The 14,616-nt window shown below is 42.5% G+C and overlaps 2 protein-coding genes across 5 annotated transcripts; both read left to right on the top strand.

The window, feature by feature from the left end:
- The first annotated feature begins 903 nt into the window (after window positions 1-903).
- Window positions 904-3,098, top strand: nxnl1 (nucleoredoxin like 1). Its single transcript, XM_042102945.1, has 2 exons — window positions 904-1,229; window positions 2,225-3,098. The coding sequence occupies exons 1-2, from the start codon at window positions 904-906 to the stop codon at window positions 2,598-2,600; spliced, it is 702 nt and encodes a 233-aa protein (XP_041958879.1). The 3' UTR covers window positions 2,601-3,098.
- A 1,288-nt stretch (window positions 3,099-4,386) lies between these two features.
- LOC121718098 (nucleoredoxin-like protein 1) lies at window positions 4,387-14,386 on the top strand. Of its 4 annotated transcripts, none has more exons than XM_042102950.1 (6): window positions 4,387-4,596; window positions 4,727-4,860; window positions 5,123-5,221; window positions 5,788-5,800; window positions 7,763-8,097; window positions 13,273-14,386. In XM_042102950.1, exons 5-6 carry the CDS (start codon window positions 7,775-7,777, stop codon window positions 13,631-13,633), a joined length of 684 nt encoding a protein of 227 aa, XP_041958884.1. In that variant the 5' UTR covers window positions 4,387-4,596; window positions 4,727-4,860; window positions 5,123-5,221; window positions 5,788-5,800; window positions 7,763-7,774; the 3' UTR covers window positions 13,634-14,386. The 4 variants fall into 4 exon arrangements, with proteins under 4 accessions (XP_041958884.1, XP_041958887.1, XP_041958883.1 ...); XM_042102953.1 differs by having other exon boundaries at window positions 4,388-4,596; window positions 4,750-4,860; window positions 5,123-5,199; XM_042102949.1 differs by having other exon boundaries at window positions 4,388-4,596; window positions 5,123-5,199.
- Window positions 14,387-14,616: the final 230 nt, after the last annotated feature.

The raw sequence follows: 14,616 nt of genomic DNA, 5'->3' as shown, positions 1-14,616 counted from the left end.
AGAGAGAGAGAGAGAGAGTATTAAGGAGAGAGTGTATTAGGGTCAATTATGGAGACAGAGAGCTTAATGTGAAACCTCCATCAAAGACAGAACAGAGCACTCGAAGGACTGCACTGCACCATTCTTCAATCTGAGAGTGAGCAGGAAGAAGAGAGAAAAGAAAAGACAAGCACCTGTTGTCTCTCCTGCACCTTCCTCATCTTCCTCACCTTCCTCATCTTCCTCCGCAACTATTGTCTTGGGTATGTGTGTATGTAACTGTGTTTTTTTGGCTTGGATATCACATTTGTGGTTACACTTATCTCCATCACCCTTCCTCAGATGTGTTAGTCATGTCTCTGAATTAGTACTTAGTGTAGTGCTCTATACTACAAAGCTGTTATCAAGGCAATATTGCGTAAAAAAAAAATCTATGCCAAAGCTAACAGAATGCCAAAGCTAACAGAATGCCAAAGCTAACAGAATGTTTTGGCAACGTAAACAATAGTGTCCATTCCTGAGGCCTTTCCTGTGGAAAAGCAACGGTAACTCAGTGGGTTTTTTTTTTTTAAAGTTGGGTAGTACGGTAACTCAGTGGGTCACTTTTTTTTAAAAGTTGGGTAGTAAGCAAGTTGTGTATTTGGGTAAGCAACAACACAATACACTGTCATTACGAAGTATAGGTTTTTGTTTTGAATGAAATGAAACGTAAACTTTCTAGGAAGTAGATAGATAGATACTTTATTGATTCCCAGGGGAAATTCAAGAAGTTGAAATGACTAACTGTTCACTATTGCCACTCTCACACACACACACACACACACACACACACTTTCTCCTTCCTGTCTAATACACTTTTTTTATCCCTCTCCCTCACATTTTTTTTTATCTCTTTCTCCCTAGCAGGTGGATAAAAATCCCATTATGGTGGACCTGTTTGTGGACAGGATCCTGGTAAAGAACAACAAGGACCGCGATGAGCTGGACACAGAACGTGAGATTGTTCTGCGCTTGCAGAACCGGATCCTCATGCTGTTCTTCGGCACGTGGGACTGCGAGCAATGCCAGGAGTTTGCGCCAACGCTGAGCGACTTCTACAAGCATCTGACGGACGAGTTCTACGTGGAGCGGGCCGCCCAGCTGGTGCTGATCTTCGTATCGCTGGACGACTCCGAGGACCAGCATGACAAGTTCCTCAAAGAGCTGCCCAAGCGCTGCCTGTTCCTAAACTACGAGGACCCCTACAGGAAGTATGTGTGGAGGAAAGAGAGAAAGAGCAGTGTGGGTGTCTTTGTGTGTGTGTGTGTATGCATGAGTATGTGTGTGTGTGTGTGTGTGTGTGTGTGTATGCTTGAGTGTGTGTGTGTGCGTGTGTGTGTGTATGTGTATGCACGTGCATGTGTGAGGGATCTTTCGGTTAGGAGGTCAAGTATCCAACTACAGTACACTATTGATAATACAGTATGTAAGTGCTGTGGTTAGTGTGGCTACTACAGAACATAATACAGTACTCTGCATTATGTGGGGGGGGGGGGCTCTGTACCTGAGCTGGGGGGGGGGGGGGGGGGTGGCTTTCTCACTAGATCTGTCTGTACCTGCCATGTCCTAGGTGGTGACTGACAGACTGACAGAGATGTTCCATTCCTGCCCTATGAGGCCCAACAAAATTATTTCCCTGTGTGTGTGTGGGTGGGTGTGTGACTGATTAGGTGGGAGATAAGAGGTGGGGATAGTGTGCGTATGTTTGAGTGACAGAGTGAGTGACAGGGTGAAAATAAAAGAGAGAGAGAGGCTACAGTACTTAAAGTACAATGCAGCTTTTCTGCATGGCAGTCCTCTCACCACATGGTAACACTATAATCCACACAGTATCCTGTTCATTGTGTGTATCATTACCCAGATGCCTCGGCAGGCTAGGTAGGAGATGAAACGGCGGGATTATCGGTCTTTTTCATCATGTATCAATGGAGATTTGGCAGTCAGTGACTGCAGCCTCAGGCTGGAAAGGGGCCTGTGTCTGCTTGTCTGGTATGTAATGCAACCCGCTGGCAATGCAAGGCCCTTAAGGGGGTGTGTGTGACCATTTTTTTGGCACAGTGCATAAAGTATGTGTCTATGCGAGTGTGTGTGTTAATGTGTGTGTAAGAGAGAGTGTGTGTGTGTGTGTGTGTGTGTGTACATAGTATGTCATCCCGTAACTACTGTACTGTACTCTAACTACTCTAAACTCTCCTCTTCATTTCAGAGAACTTGGCGTGATGTTCGAGGTGGAGGAGGTCCCCAGGGTGGTTGTCGTGCGTCCAGACTGTTCCGTGTTGCTGCCGAACGCCGTCACGGAGATTACCGACCTCGGCCCCCAATGCTACCAAAATTGGCAGGAGGCCTCCGAGATCATCGACCGCAACTTCGAGCTGCACGAAGAGTTTGACGAGAACAAAATGCGCAGCCTGACTGACCCGCTGCGCCGGATAAAGTACAAAGTGGAGGACGAGAAGAAAAAGAAGAAGAAGAAGAAGAAGAAGAAGAGAGGTTTCCTTGGAGGAGGAGGAGATGAGGAAGAAGAGGGTGATGTTGGGGATGATGAAGAAGATAACAATGAGACAGAGAAGAGCCCTTGGTAGCAGTCTTATTACAGAGGGCAAGCCCAAGGATTTAACCCCTTGTCACCTCACAAGCACATATCTTTTCAATCAAGCCAGCCAGATAAGGGGAGTGATTGGTCGCACTAACTGAACTGGATTGCTTAAAGCAACACAAACGCACTTTTCCTCTGTCGCATCCATGCTAATTGTTTATCTAGCACCGGCTTTGCAAATAACATGTCCACAGACACGGCAGAGTGTGTTGCATGATTTAATGAAAGTATGATGTATTGCGACATCAGAAGCAAGTCAAATTTGTAGTTTCTAATGTCTCATTCCATCTAACTACAGATCCGATCTGGCAAACTTACATAGTGTGGTTAAAAGCCGATAGAGGGCCGCGAAGCGAATACAGAAGTGCCGTGCACCCTGTAACGAGTTGATGAACCACTGAAACGATTTTGGAAACATTATATTAAGGTACAAAAAACTCTTTGGCGTTTGCTTTAAATGTTGTAGTTGCCTATGTTGCCACTATCTGCCTGGACTGCAGCTCACACACGCTAGTTGATCATAGTGATGCTGTTTGATGCTAAAACCAGGCAATTTTTTATTCAACATATGGAAATTCAAGGCACTTAAAAGTATTATTTTTGCCTCTCCAAAAACATAAATTGTGCATATAGTTTTGTCAAATGTCAATTAAGTTGTTATATGAAAAAAAAATGTAGACCAATTTTACACTCCTTAGACACACTGGACTAATGCACTGTATTCAAAAATATACTGTAGGCCTATTTGATGTCAGAGGATTACATGCAACTACTGTGACCTGTGTGTATGTGTATGTGTGTGTGTGTGTGTGTGTGTGTGTGTGTGTGTGTGTGTGTGTGTGTGTGTGTTAAATTTTAACCCCACAGTCTTCTTTGAGAGGGTAGTCTTTTGTGGAGGGGGCGTGGTCTCAAACCACCTGGTGTGCACAACCACCTGCACAATGACAACAACACTATTGGTAATGGGAAGCTGATGAGCTAATGAATGACTAAGGTCAGGTGGTAATGTCTGCTTGCACTGGTCCAAAAGAAAGAAAGCAAGAGGTGGCTGATTAGCTGAGGCTGATTAGCGCTGAGCTGATTGATTATCTGAGACTGGAGCTACTACTTTTGCTAACAACAAACTCATCAACAGTCAATGGCTTACAGGCTCCTTGCATGTGTTATTTGTGCTCTGGTTGTGACTGTATTTGTACAAATGAGCTTTTGTAACAAATAAAATTGATACTTTTCTTTTTCTTTCTTTCTTCATTCATGTGGTAATTGAGGTTGTTTTTATAGTAGAAATGAGGCTTAGGCCTCTCTCTATATACCTATAGGTATATATGAAATATATAATGGCACTTCTGTGAATTGGACATGGGTACACCTGTGAGGTACGGATACACCTCTTGCCAAAATGGCAATCCACTTTAAATGTTTACTAAATGAAAAAAATAGACCAATGAAAGTCCCGCCCCGCCTTTTCCAACCTGAAACTCTTTGACCATAGTTCACTATGCTTGGGGGCCAGGGATTCAAAATGTTCAAAGTGTTAAATTACAGGTTAGAAATAGCCTGGCTAACGCCAGACCTCATCTAATTGAGATGGGGTCTGGGAACTACACATTAATTTTCTCGTATTTGAGACGTGGTTTACAAATGCCCAGAGGCATTTATTAGGCGCTACGAATGTCTATCAAATGCGTCTGTGCGTAGCTCATAACCGCTTCGGTGTGTCGCATAGACGTCATTATCGTCTTGTTGTCCCCCCTCCGTTCTGTGATTGGTTCCTTCGTTGAGGTGAAAATCAGGTCCATGGAATCCAGGCTGCCCAGCAGCGTGAATAAAATCGCGTGCAAGGCAGCATGGGGAAACCCAGGCTAGGTTAGAAAGGTAAACATGGTAAAACAGGTAATTTACCTGACATACTGCCTGAAATGACACAATTTTAGTGGGAGACCTAAATGTTGCTTTGACTTGACAAATATAACCAGAAACAGGTAAATGGCAAACATTCACTACAAATACTGTTTATACTGCCTGGCATACCTTCATTACCTGTTTTATACAAGTTGTATACAAATCCCTATTCATTGTTCTGATGTTCTTGTTTTTGTCCATTAACACTAGCTGTGTAACAAAAACATCAACAGCAGGAACTCACTCTTACGGAGCCTTTTGTGATCTCATTGGCATTCGGTCTGCATTTTCCCTGCCGCCTTCTCCACTGCCTTGTAAGTGTGATTTCTGGTCTTCCTCCCCAGGTGAGTGTGAACTTTGACTGTCAGAAACATAAGTCTACACACCTCTGTTCTGGCCATGTACTAATCCCTGGAAATCATCACTGACATATAAGAGAACAAAGATCGCAAGAGCACACAGATGCATACACAGTAGGCTAATTCCTTTATTTATGGTGAACATAGGTAGACTTACGTTTTGATGTAACTATATCTATATCTCCATAAGCACTTGTGTCTCAGTCAATAATCTACCATTAATATTACCATGACTCCCATCCCATAGGTAGGCTTATTAAACCTCAAGAACAACCCATGATGACACAGACAAGGGACATGCAGGGAATAAGGAATTCCTTACAGGTGAGAGCACCTTGTTTACATGGTGAGTCCAGCAGGATCAATGCTCCCTCCAATCTCTCTCTCTCTATCTCTCTCTCTCTCTCTCTCTCTTGCTCTGCTTAAGTGGATTGCAGCAGGGGATTAACACTGGGTGCTGGGTGAGAGGTGAGAGGTATGTGTTGTGTTGGAGCAGGCGAAAGAAACAGCAGGTTCGGCTCATCTCAGCTTCTCATTTTTTACCATCACAGAGAGAGAGACAGAGAGAGAGAGAGAGAGAGAGAGAGAGAGAGATCAAATGGGGCAAATAACTAGTATAGCTATGTGATTGATAGCAACAGTCGGAGAAGGTGCACACAAAAAGGAGGTTTTTCTTGTTCACCGGTGACAGAGGACTAAAAGGCACCCATCTGCAAGAGGCAAAGAAGAAACTAAACTAAATAAGAAAATGAGCTGCTGCTTGGAAAAGAATGCTAACAGAAATACACTGGTGGTGGCATTGGAGCTAACAGGACTTTTTCTCAGATGGCAGAGTGAGAGAGAAGTCTGATAATTAATATCCTTCTTCCTGTTTATTTCCCCCCTCAACACTCTCTGTTTCTACCTGGGAAGCAAACAACCTTTGGTGAGTATTATTGGATTTCTGGTTGTGGTACCTCAGATTAGCCATTTAAACTAGCCTAGCTCTATGTTAAATGATGCTAACAAGATGGTGGCTCTACAACCCCTTTAGTTTGGGTTTAGAGACAAATTAGATTACAGTCTGCAACAGTAGTTTGTCACTGGTGGTTATTGTGGTGGGAAACAAACCTTTTATACTAGCCCATGACAGACAAATAGTCCATTCCAACGGTCACTAGTAGCCTAAATCATTAATTGTTTACTGGCTTGTGGTAATTTCCACAAGTTGAAATGTAAAGACCAGTGCAGAGCAATGGCTTTATGTGGTTATTCAGCTCTTCAGAGAACATCTACTCTCACTACTTACTCGATTAGACTCGATTGTTTAAAAAACAGCACTCAATTGTCCTAGAATTGTTGAAAAAATTGCTTCAAAAAGCTTAAACTATTAACCATGTTGTTATACGCTTCAGTTATTTGGGGAAATTAGCCTATTTGCCATCTACCCCAGAACTATAACTCCACATAAACAATTTTTTTCTGTGTGTGTGTGTCAAATTCGCTGTTTAAAACACTAAGAAGGCTCAACACAACATGAAACATTGATCGAAATATCATCAGTGTCTCTACATATGAACTTGAGCATTGAGAACACATTGAGAACAAGCTAAACTTCGTGAAGATACTGTCTGTATAAATCGTCTTGTAAGTAAACTACCAGTGCTTTTTCAAAGTTCTCAATGTCTCGTTTTAAATGTCAGGGCCCTCGGAAGTTTACCAATGAAGTGTGGAGATACATTGAGCCTCAAATGGGTGTAAAACAGTGATTTATTTGCATGGCTAGCCCGATGCCGAAGCACCACTATTGGAAAAAGCTGTTGGTAGCATCGGCTAACTAGCGCCAGATTTTGGAGTGCAGGGAACAAGCCGAGATGGGCTATGACTGTGTCTCAAATCGCGTACTTCTGCACTTACAATACCTAATTTGAGTGTATGAGGGTGTTCACACTGAAAATTCCAACGACACGAAGGGCGCTGCAAGTTCCCGGATGGTTCACTCATAACGGTCAAAAAGCTGAGTGTGCAACGCTGGACACTTTTCGCCCTTAACGGACGCCATCTTGGCCAAATAGCGGAAGGGGAGGGAGCGTTTTCAAACTCGTGGTAATCGCGGTTGAGAAAGCTGAAGCAGCAGCAGTGGAAAACAGACTTTACGGAGGTACAAGCAAGTTATAACATAAACGGTTCATGTTTTGACACAGTATGACCATGTCACTGTCGAATTGAGGACGCCAATAAAGTTATATTAAAATGTTTGCGATCGTCATTTCCGTGAAGTGCACGGAGTTAGTGTTTGATATGAGACAATACTATTTTGTTAAAATTTGCGCACTCCGCCAGTAAGCACACAGTGCACATAGTGTACTACACAAAAGTGTACTCACATAAGTACACCAATTGAGACAGACTCTATGAGACATACGTTCACACTCGGTATCATGTTTCAATACACTTAAGGTCAATATCACACTGGAATTCTCCTTTAAGGGTAGTCAAGTTAAGGGGTACTACCTAGCTTAAGAGTAAGTTAAGTCAAGTTAAGGGGTACTACCTAGCTTAAGGGGTACTACCTAGCTTAAGAGTAGTCAAGTTAAAGGGCACTACCTAGCTTAAGAGTAGTCAAGTTAAGGGGCACTACCTAGCTTAAAAGTAGTCAAGTTAAGTCAAGTTAACGGGATGTAGAAGGAGGGATAAGAGGATATAAGTTATCAGTGGTGTTAGGAGAGAATGCACTCTCGGAAGAGCAACATAGTCCTTGTATAGCGCAACCAGATGAGCAAGGTGCTATAGTAATACAGACACACTTTGGATCAATGTGTCTGCTAAATTAATGAATCTAATGCTGAAGAGAAAAATGTAAATGCAGTGAATAACAGTAAGTCATTTCACACTGATGTTCTAACAGAGAGTTTGGGCCATGGAGCTGTTTTTGGGCAAAGTTCTGGTGAAGAACAACTGGGACCGCAATGAGCTGGACACGGAACGTGAGATCACCATGAAGCTGCAGAACCGGATCCTCATGCTGTTCTTCGGATCGTGGGACTGTGAGCGCTGCCAGGACTTCGTCCCGACCCTCAAGGACTTCTACAAGCGTCTGATGGACTCGTTCTACATGGAGCGGCCATCCCAGCTCGTACTGATCTATGTGTCACTGGACGACTCTGAGGTTCTGCAGGAGAAGCTGCTGAAGAAACTGCCTAAGTGGTGCCTATTTCTGCATCACGACGACCCCTATAGGAAGTATGTCTGAATATAAAACATCCATTTCTCTCTCTCTCTGGTATCTATTTCTGCATCACAACGTCCCCTATATGATGGTATGGCTGAACATAAACATCCCTCTCTCTCTCTGTTTCTCTCTCTTTGGTGCCTATTTCTGCATTACAACGACCCCAGTGTTTCCCATACATTGACTAATCTGTGGCGGGGCGCCACAAAATAAAAATCGGCCGCCACAGATTAATGTTCTATGTTTAATTTAATTTAATTTAAATTAAATATAAGGTCAAATCCTTGCACTGCCATTGAGCTGCGCTTTTTACGCATGCAGCCTTTCCTTGCCCCGCCCCGCTCTCTCTCGTAGCCCGCTGCCACTCCTCTATGTGCATTTAACAAAATGTTCACGATTGTTGAAGGATTGTTGTTGCCACATAGAAGCATTGCATAGAAGACGTCTGGCTAAATTGCTATTAAATCCGCTTAGCATCGTGACCATGCTGCGCAAATTTGTTCAAAACTGCTGCATTGAAGTGAACTCTGCTAAGGTCTCATCACAACATAGTAGGCTACATTGAAGAGACTAAACTAAGTTAAGTTATGAAATCAAGCAGTATCTCAAAGCTAACGTTAGAATACTGTTTGGATGTCGAATTTAGCATGCTTAGCCTACTTACAGCTGCTTGTCAATTTCGTTGAAGGGCTCATTTTATTGACTCTGACACTGAATGTTTGCAAAATCCCGATGTAAATGGAAAAGCTGTTTTCCAAAATTCAAAAGTGCTTGTCCCAAGGAGAAGTACGAACCTTTATTTTAACTATGTAGAAAACGTTATGAATTGCATCCACACATCAGCAGCCTTTCAACTGTGTTATTGCAAGGGTTCCCTCAAACGTCTTAAAGTGATAGGCACTCAATTAGACATATACACTACCCCCCCTCCCTTGTCCAAACACTGGACCCCTATAGGAAGTGCACCTGAACATAAACATCCATCCCCCTCTATCTCTCTTTCTCTCTCTGGTGTCTATTTCTGCATCACAACAGCAACTCCCCCTCCTTTCCTCTCTCTAAGCACCATAAAAAACAAGAAGTCAGGGTTGTCCAATTTATGAAATCAGTCTGTCTTGTACGAAACAGCTAATTAAGCAGCTATCAGTGTTGCCAAAAGTTTTCAAATATGTTTGTTAATGTTAGTTATCCTCAGAGATCAGTGGAATATTGTTGAATAGTATGTTATGCTTTGAGATAAGCCATACTTTATACCACCATACTTGTGTTAGGTATTGCACATGCAGAAGACATCAGTGGTGCCACATAATGTCTCCAACTTCATGCATTTGAATAGTGTTTTTTAACTAATTCAAAATGTTTCATCCCAAGAGGCAGAGAGTATGCACAGTATATTCTACTAGCATTGACACACTGTAGTATTCACTGAAACATCACATGCCTCAATCTGTATAACACCATGAAGTTGAAGTGACAAGTATATCATGTAATCTTCATTTAAACTATTTAGTTGGATGAGCTACTAAATTGGGTCATCAAGGCATGCAACTTTGTTAACTAAAAGAGTAATGGTGCATTAATATTAGACATTTAATTTATGTCCAATTAAGAAAATTCTTTGGGTTAACTTTTCAGCAAATGAGATGAATGTGTCAGCAGGTGCAGGTTTTTGCATCTGATTGTTAGTGTATGTGTATAGAACGTGTGTGTGTGTGTGTGTGTGTGAATAACATAAGGGGCCCTATTATCGTAGTCTAAAATACATGGTCACTGGCGAAAAGCTTATTTAAATTTAGTGGGATGTCAGGCGGATGGCGCAACAAGGCGTTTCTATGTTTCTTAATCAGTCATGGGTGTGTTTTGGGCGTAACATAATTAATGAGAATGACATCTGTCATTCCCTTTAACAGCAGGCAGAGCAACATCAAGCAGCGCATCAGTATTTTGATAGTCAGCGGCGCATTTGAAGGAATCTGCTTGCACGCGAGATCGTATGGAACAGGTATTCCACGATGCTTTACTAAAAACCTAGCAGAGTATAGCCTTGCTCTTGTCTATTATTTGAACTCATTGGCAAAGTGAAACTAACTTCACCGTGGTGTCAGTCAACGACAAAACAGTTATACCCAGTTAATTACTTTCACTATTGACTGACAATGCGTTACCATCGAAAGCATAGCCTGGAAAAAGCAACACTTACCCCAATAATGTTCGAATGACTGAATAAAAAACATTTATCATGCAGAGGAGTCTTCAGCTCTGCTTCATATTTCAGTGAATATTTCACTTCACTTTTATCCGTCATTACCAATTTGCAAATGATGGTGAATAACTACTCATTGTGAGGTGTATTTCGTAATATCTTTATTCTAATTATGTTTCCCATTGTAATCGTGTAATTTGTAATGTTTTGCATGGATGTGCGCTGGTGCGCAATCCTTTGGATGAGAGATGCTGGGTGCGTTATGAACCTGCCCATATCACTGTTGATAATGCACTCTTAAAATAACATAAGCAGCCAGGTTTTCCTTGGTCAGTAGCGCAATGCGTTTTAGGTAGTGTACGACAGCGATTTTTATATAATAGAATGGAATAGATCTTTATTGTCATTGTCACAGGTACAACACATTTTAAAGTGCTCTCCAGCCTTTGCATCATTCATAAAAATAGAAATATAAATACATTTAAAAAATAAATTTAAGTGCTAGTGTCACCTAAAGAAATAAATAGAAACATATAACATCATTAGCAGCATGTCTTGACCCATACAGTCATACACACCCAGTCATTGCATAAAAAGAAAAATGAGCACAAAGTCATTGCATAAAAACAGTATGGACATTCATCTGCAGGCATGCATACCATTTGTCATTGCATTGGTCCACTTAATATCTGAGTCCATATTGCACATTATTTTTTTGCAGCATTGAGGGTGGTTATTGCAGTTAGATAAAAACTGTGTTTGAGTCTATTGGTCCTTGCTTTAATTGATCTGTACCACCTGCCTGAAGGCAACAGTTCAAACAGGGAGTGACCAGGATGGTGGGTGTCCTTAATAATGTTCTGGGGCCGTATTCACAAAGCCTTTTATCTTACCACTAGAAGTACTCCTAAATTGCACTAAAAGATTTTAGCTAGGAGTTTTTTTTCTTAAAAGTTATTCACAAAGCCTTTCAGACCTACTCTTAGTAAGTAAAAATGACATCTCCTAAACTAAGAGTGAGTCTTCGTTGCTATGGATGACGTCATTACTCATGCACAAGCTTGACAGAAGTGACCACCTTGATTGGCTGATGATTGTAACGCGGGAATGATTCCAAACACCTCCCTTACGATGATGAGTGACAGGTGACAGGTCTGAGAATGCGTGCGCTACACAAGTAGTGCGAAGGACGGAAGATGATGAATAACTGAATAAAAAGGCCTAGCCTAAATTAATAAAGAGTAAGGCAAAACAAATAGCCTAGTAGCCTAATGAAACATACGGATTGATTCCTTATCTTTGCAACATTATTAAATGAATCTGTCACCATATGCCTACTTTTGCAAAGAGGAGAACATTTTAATGTGATTCACAATGAAACGTTACATTTAATTTACATGTTGACAATGAGTAGTTTTGGTTGTTGTTGGTGGCGTTATTGCATCCCTTTTATGCCTAAAATGCAAATTTGTTTCCTCGCATTTCAAAACATTGCGACATGAAATGCCACAAAAAGCGGTTTGTGAATAGGTCTTAGTGAGTTAGGAGTCCTCTCGACTTCTTTTAAGCTGTCCCAGATTTAGGTGCTACTTTTAGGTCTAAAATGCTTTGTGAATTACTTTTAGTGAAAAAAATTAGGAGTCCTAAAGTTAGGAGTGACACGCCCATTATTTTTAGGAGTTGCTCCTAAATTCGCCACTTAGGAGCTACTTTTAGTCTTTGTGAATACGGCCCCTGGGCTTTTTTGAAGCAACGGGAACTGTGTAGTTCATCCAGTGTGGGGAGAGGGCAGCTGACAATCTTTTGGGCGGTGTTGATGACCCTCTGGAGCACTTTCCTCTGAGCCGCTGTGCAGCTGGTGTACCATATGCATATGCAGTATGTTGCAGTATAATGGCGCGTTGGCTTCCTTGAGCAACGTCCTTGGCGCGTTGCTCAATAAAGGAGACGGCCATGCCAAAAAACTTGAGTCTACGATGAGAATAAGCTTTGCTTCGTGATGATTATAGACTTTCCACCAAGTTTTGCGTCACGAAAATAGGGCCCTAAAGTTTAGGGCCATAAAGTTTTGTGTGTTTATCAAAGAGAACCAGAAAAAAAACCCTATCCTCTAGTCTACGAAGACCCCTGCAGACTGAAAGTGCATGTGTGTGCCAGATTGTTGGGAACAGGAAAGACAATAATACATGTAGCAGGGCAAACTAACATGTATACATTCCTCTCCTCTCCTCTGGACTCAATACTCACCTCTCCTCTCCACTCCTCTCCCCTCCTCTCCTTTCCTCTCCTCTCTGGACTAAATACTCTTCTCTCCTCTCCTCTCCTCTCCTCTCCTCTCCACTCATCTCCTTTCCTCTCCTCACCTCTCCTCTCTGGACTCAATACTCACCTCTCCTCTCTGGACTCAATACTCACCTCTCCACTCCTCCCTTCTCCTCTCCTTTCCTCTCCTCTCCTTTCCTCTCTGGACTCAATACTCTCCTCTCCACTCCTCTCCTTTCCTCTCTGGACTCAATACTCACCTCTCCTCTCAACTCCTCTCCACTCATCTCCTTTCCTCTCATCTCCTCTCCTCTCTGGACTCAATACTCTCCTCTCCACTCCTCTCCTTTCCTCTCTGGACTCAATACTCACCTCTCCTCTCTTTTCCTCTCCACTCCTCTCCTTTCCTCTCATCTCCTCTTCTCTCCTCTCCTCTCTGGACTCAATACTCTCCTCTCCACTCCTCTTTTTCCTCTCCTCTCCTCTCCTCTCTTTTCCTCTCCACTCCTCTCCTTTCCTCTCATCTCCTCTTCTCTCATCTCCTCTCTGGACTCAATACTCTCCTCTCCTCTCCTCTCCTCTCATCTCCTCTCTGGACTCAATACTCTCCTCTCCTCTCCTCTCATCTCCTCTCTGGACACAATACTCACCTCTCCTTTCCACTCCTCTCCTCTCCTCTGTCTACTCCTCTCTCCTTCCTCCCCCCCATCTCTCCTCGTAGGGAGCTGGGTGTGAAGTTCGAGGTGCATGAGACTCCCACGGTGGTGGTGCTTCGTCCGGACGGTTCCTTGCTGCTGCCGAACGCCGTCTCTGAGATCTGCGAGCTCGGGCCCGACTGCTTCCGTCAGTGGCAGGAGGCGGCGCAGGTCATCGACCGCAACTTCGAGATGCACGTGGAGTTCGACGACAAGAAGATGCGCAGCGTCACCGACCCGATCCGCAAGCTCAAGTACAAGGTGGAGAAGAAGAAGAAGTGGCGGTGGTTCCTGGGCGGACGGGGAGGCCGTGACGAAGATGAGGATGAGGAAGATCAAAATGGGGACTTACATGACAATGGAGATTTCAAAGGGCCCTGGGACTAAGTACAACGTTTGGGGGAAAGACAGGGGCCGATCACTTACATCTTTTTGTTACTTTTTTTAGTCTATATTTCGGTTACTTGAATTTTAAGTGGCGGGTTAACTTTCAAAGGAAAAACCCTACGGTAACAAAAGGAAGAGGATTTACGAGGTTTAATGCTGTGGGTACTGGACATATGGTACACACAGTGGACATGTATGAATGTTACATGAATTTGACAACTCTGTCCAAATCACAGAGACCACACAAAGCCTAATGCATGGTATCGCAAGAATGTCTCCATATCTGTCTGTGTATTAAATCCAACAAGATACAAAGAAATGATATAGGCTATTTTATTGAAAATACAATACAACAAAAATGAAATACAACATTCGTATAATAGGCCAAGCTCACTGACCTGACACCTTAGATGAAATTTGAGGTGGTAATGCAGTGGAAAGTTAAGAGGGTCGTGTTCATCTGCAGGGGTTGGTGAATGAGAGAGAGAGAGAGAGAAGAAGAAGAAGGAGTTGATGTCAAAGTCAGAGTTCAGGCTGATTAGTGTTGAGCTTACTGATTATGTAAGGCTGCTTCTTCTGCAAAACACATCATGAGTCTGCCATTCTGACTAAGTATGGATAAGTAGAATCAGTAGATCTACATTTGCAGAAATGTCGGTCTCACATTACTGCTGCTTTTGTTATTTTTGTAATACTTTATATATCATTTTTGCTTTACTGTGTATGCTGTAAGGTTAATGTCATGATGCTGTCATGCAGTGGTTAAATTGAGAAATTGAAAAATAAACCTAACCTGAACATAACACAGTATTTACCTCAATATGTATTAGGCTAGGCTGCATATTAATTGTATTGGCTAATTACAAGGTATCACACAATCCTTGAGGAACAAGAACGAAATGTAACATGAGGCTGGCCTAAATATTGCTATTTCAATTCTACGATCCAGCTTTACATCCCAAAACGCCCTGTGGTCTTCTGAT

Source organism: Alosa sapidissima, chromosome 9, assembly GCF_018492685.1.
Source record: "Alosa sapidissima isolate fAloSap1 chromosome 9, fAloSap1.pri, whole genome shotgun sequence".
NCBI classification, from domain to species: Eukaryota; Metazoa; Chordata; class Actinopteri; order Clupeiformes; family Clupeidae; genus Alosa; species Alosa sapidissima.
Note: the sequence above shows the minus strand (reverse complement) of the source record. Positions and strands in the feature narration are given on the sequence as shown.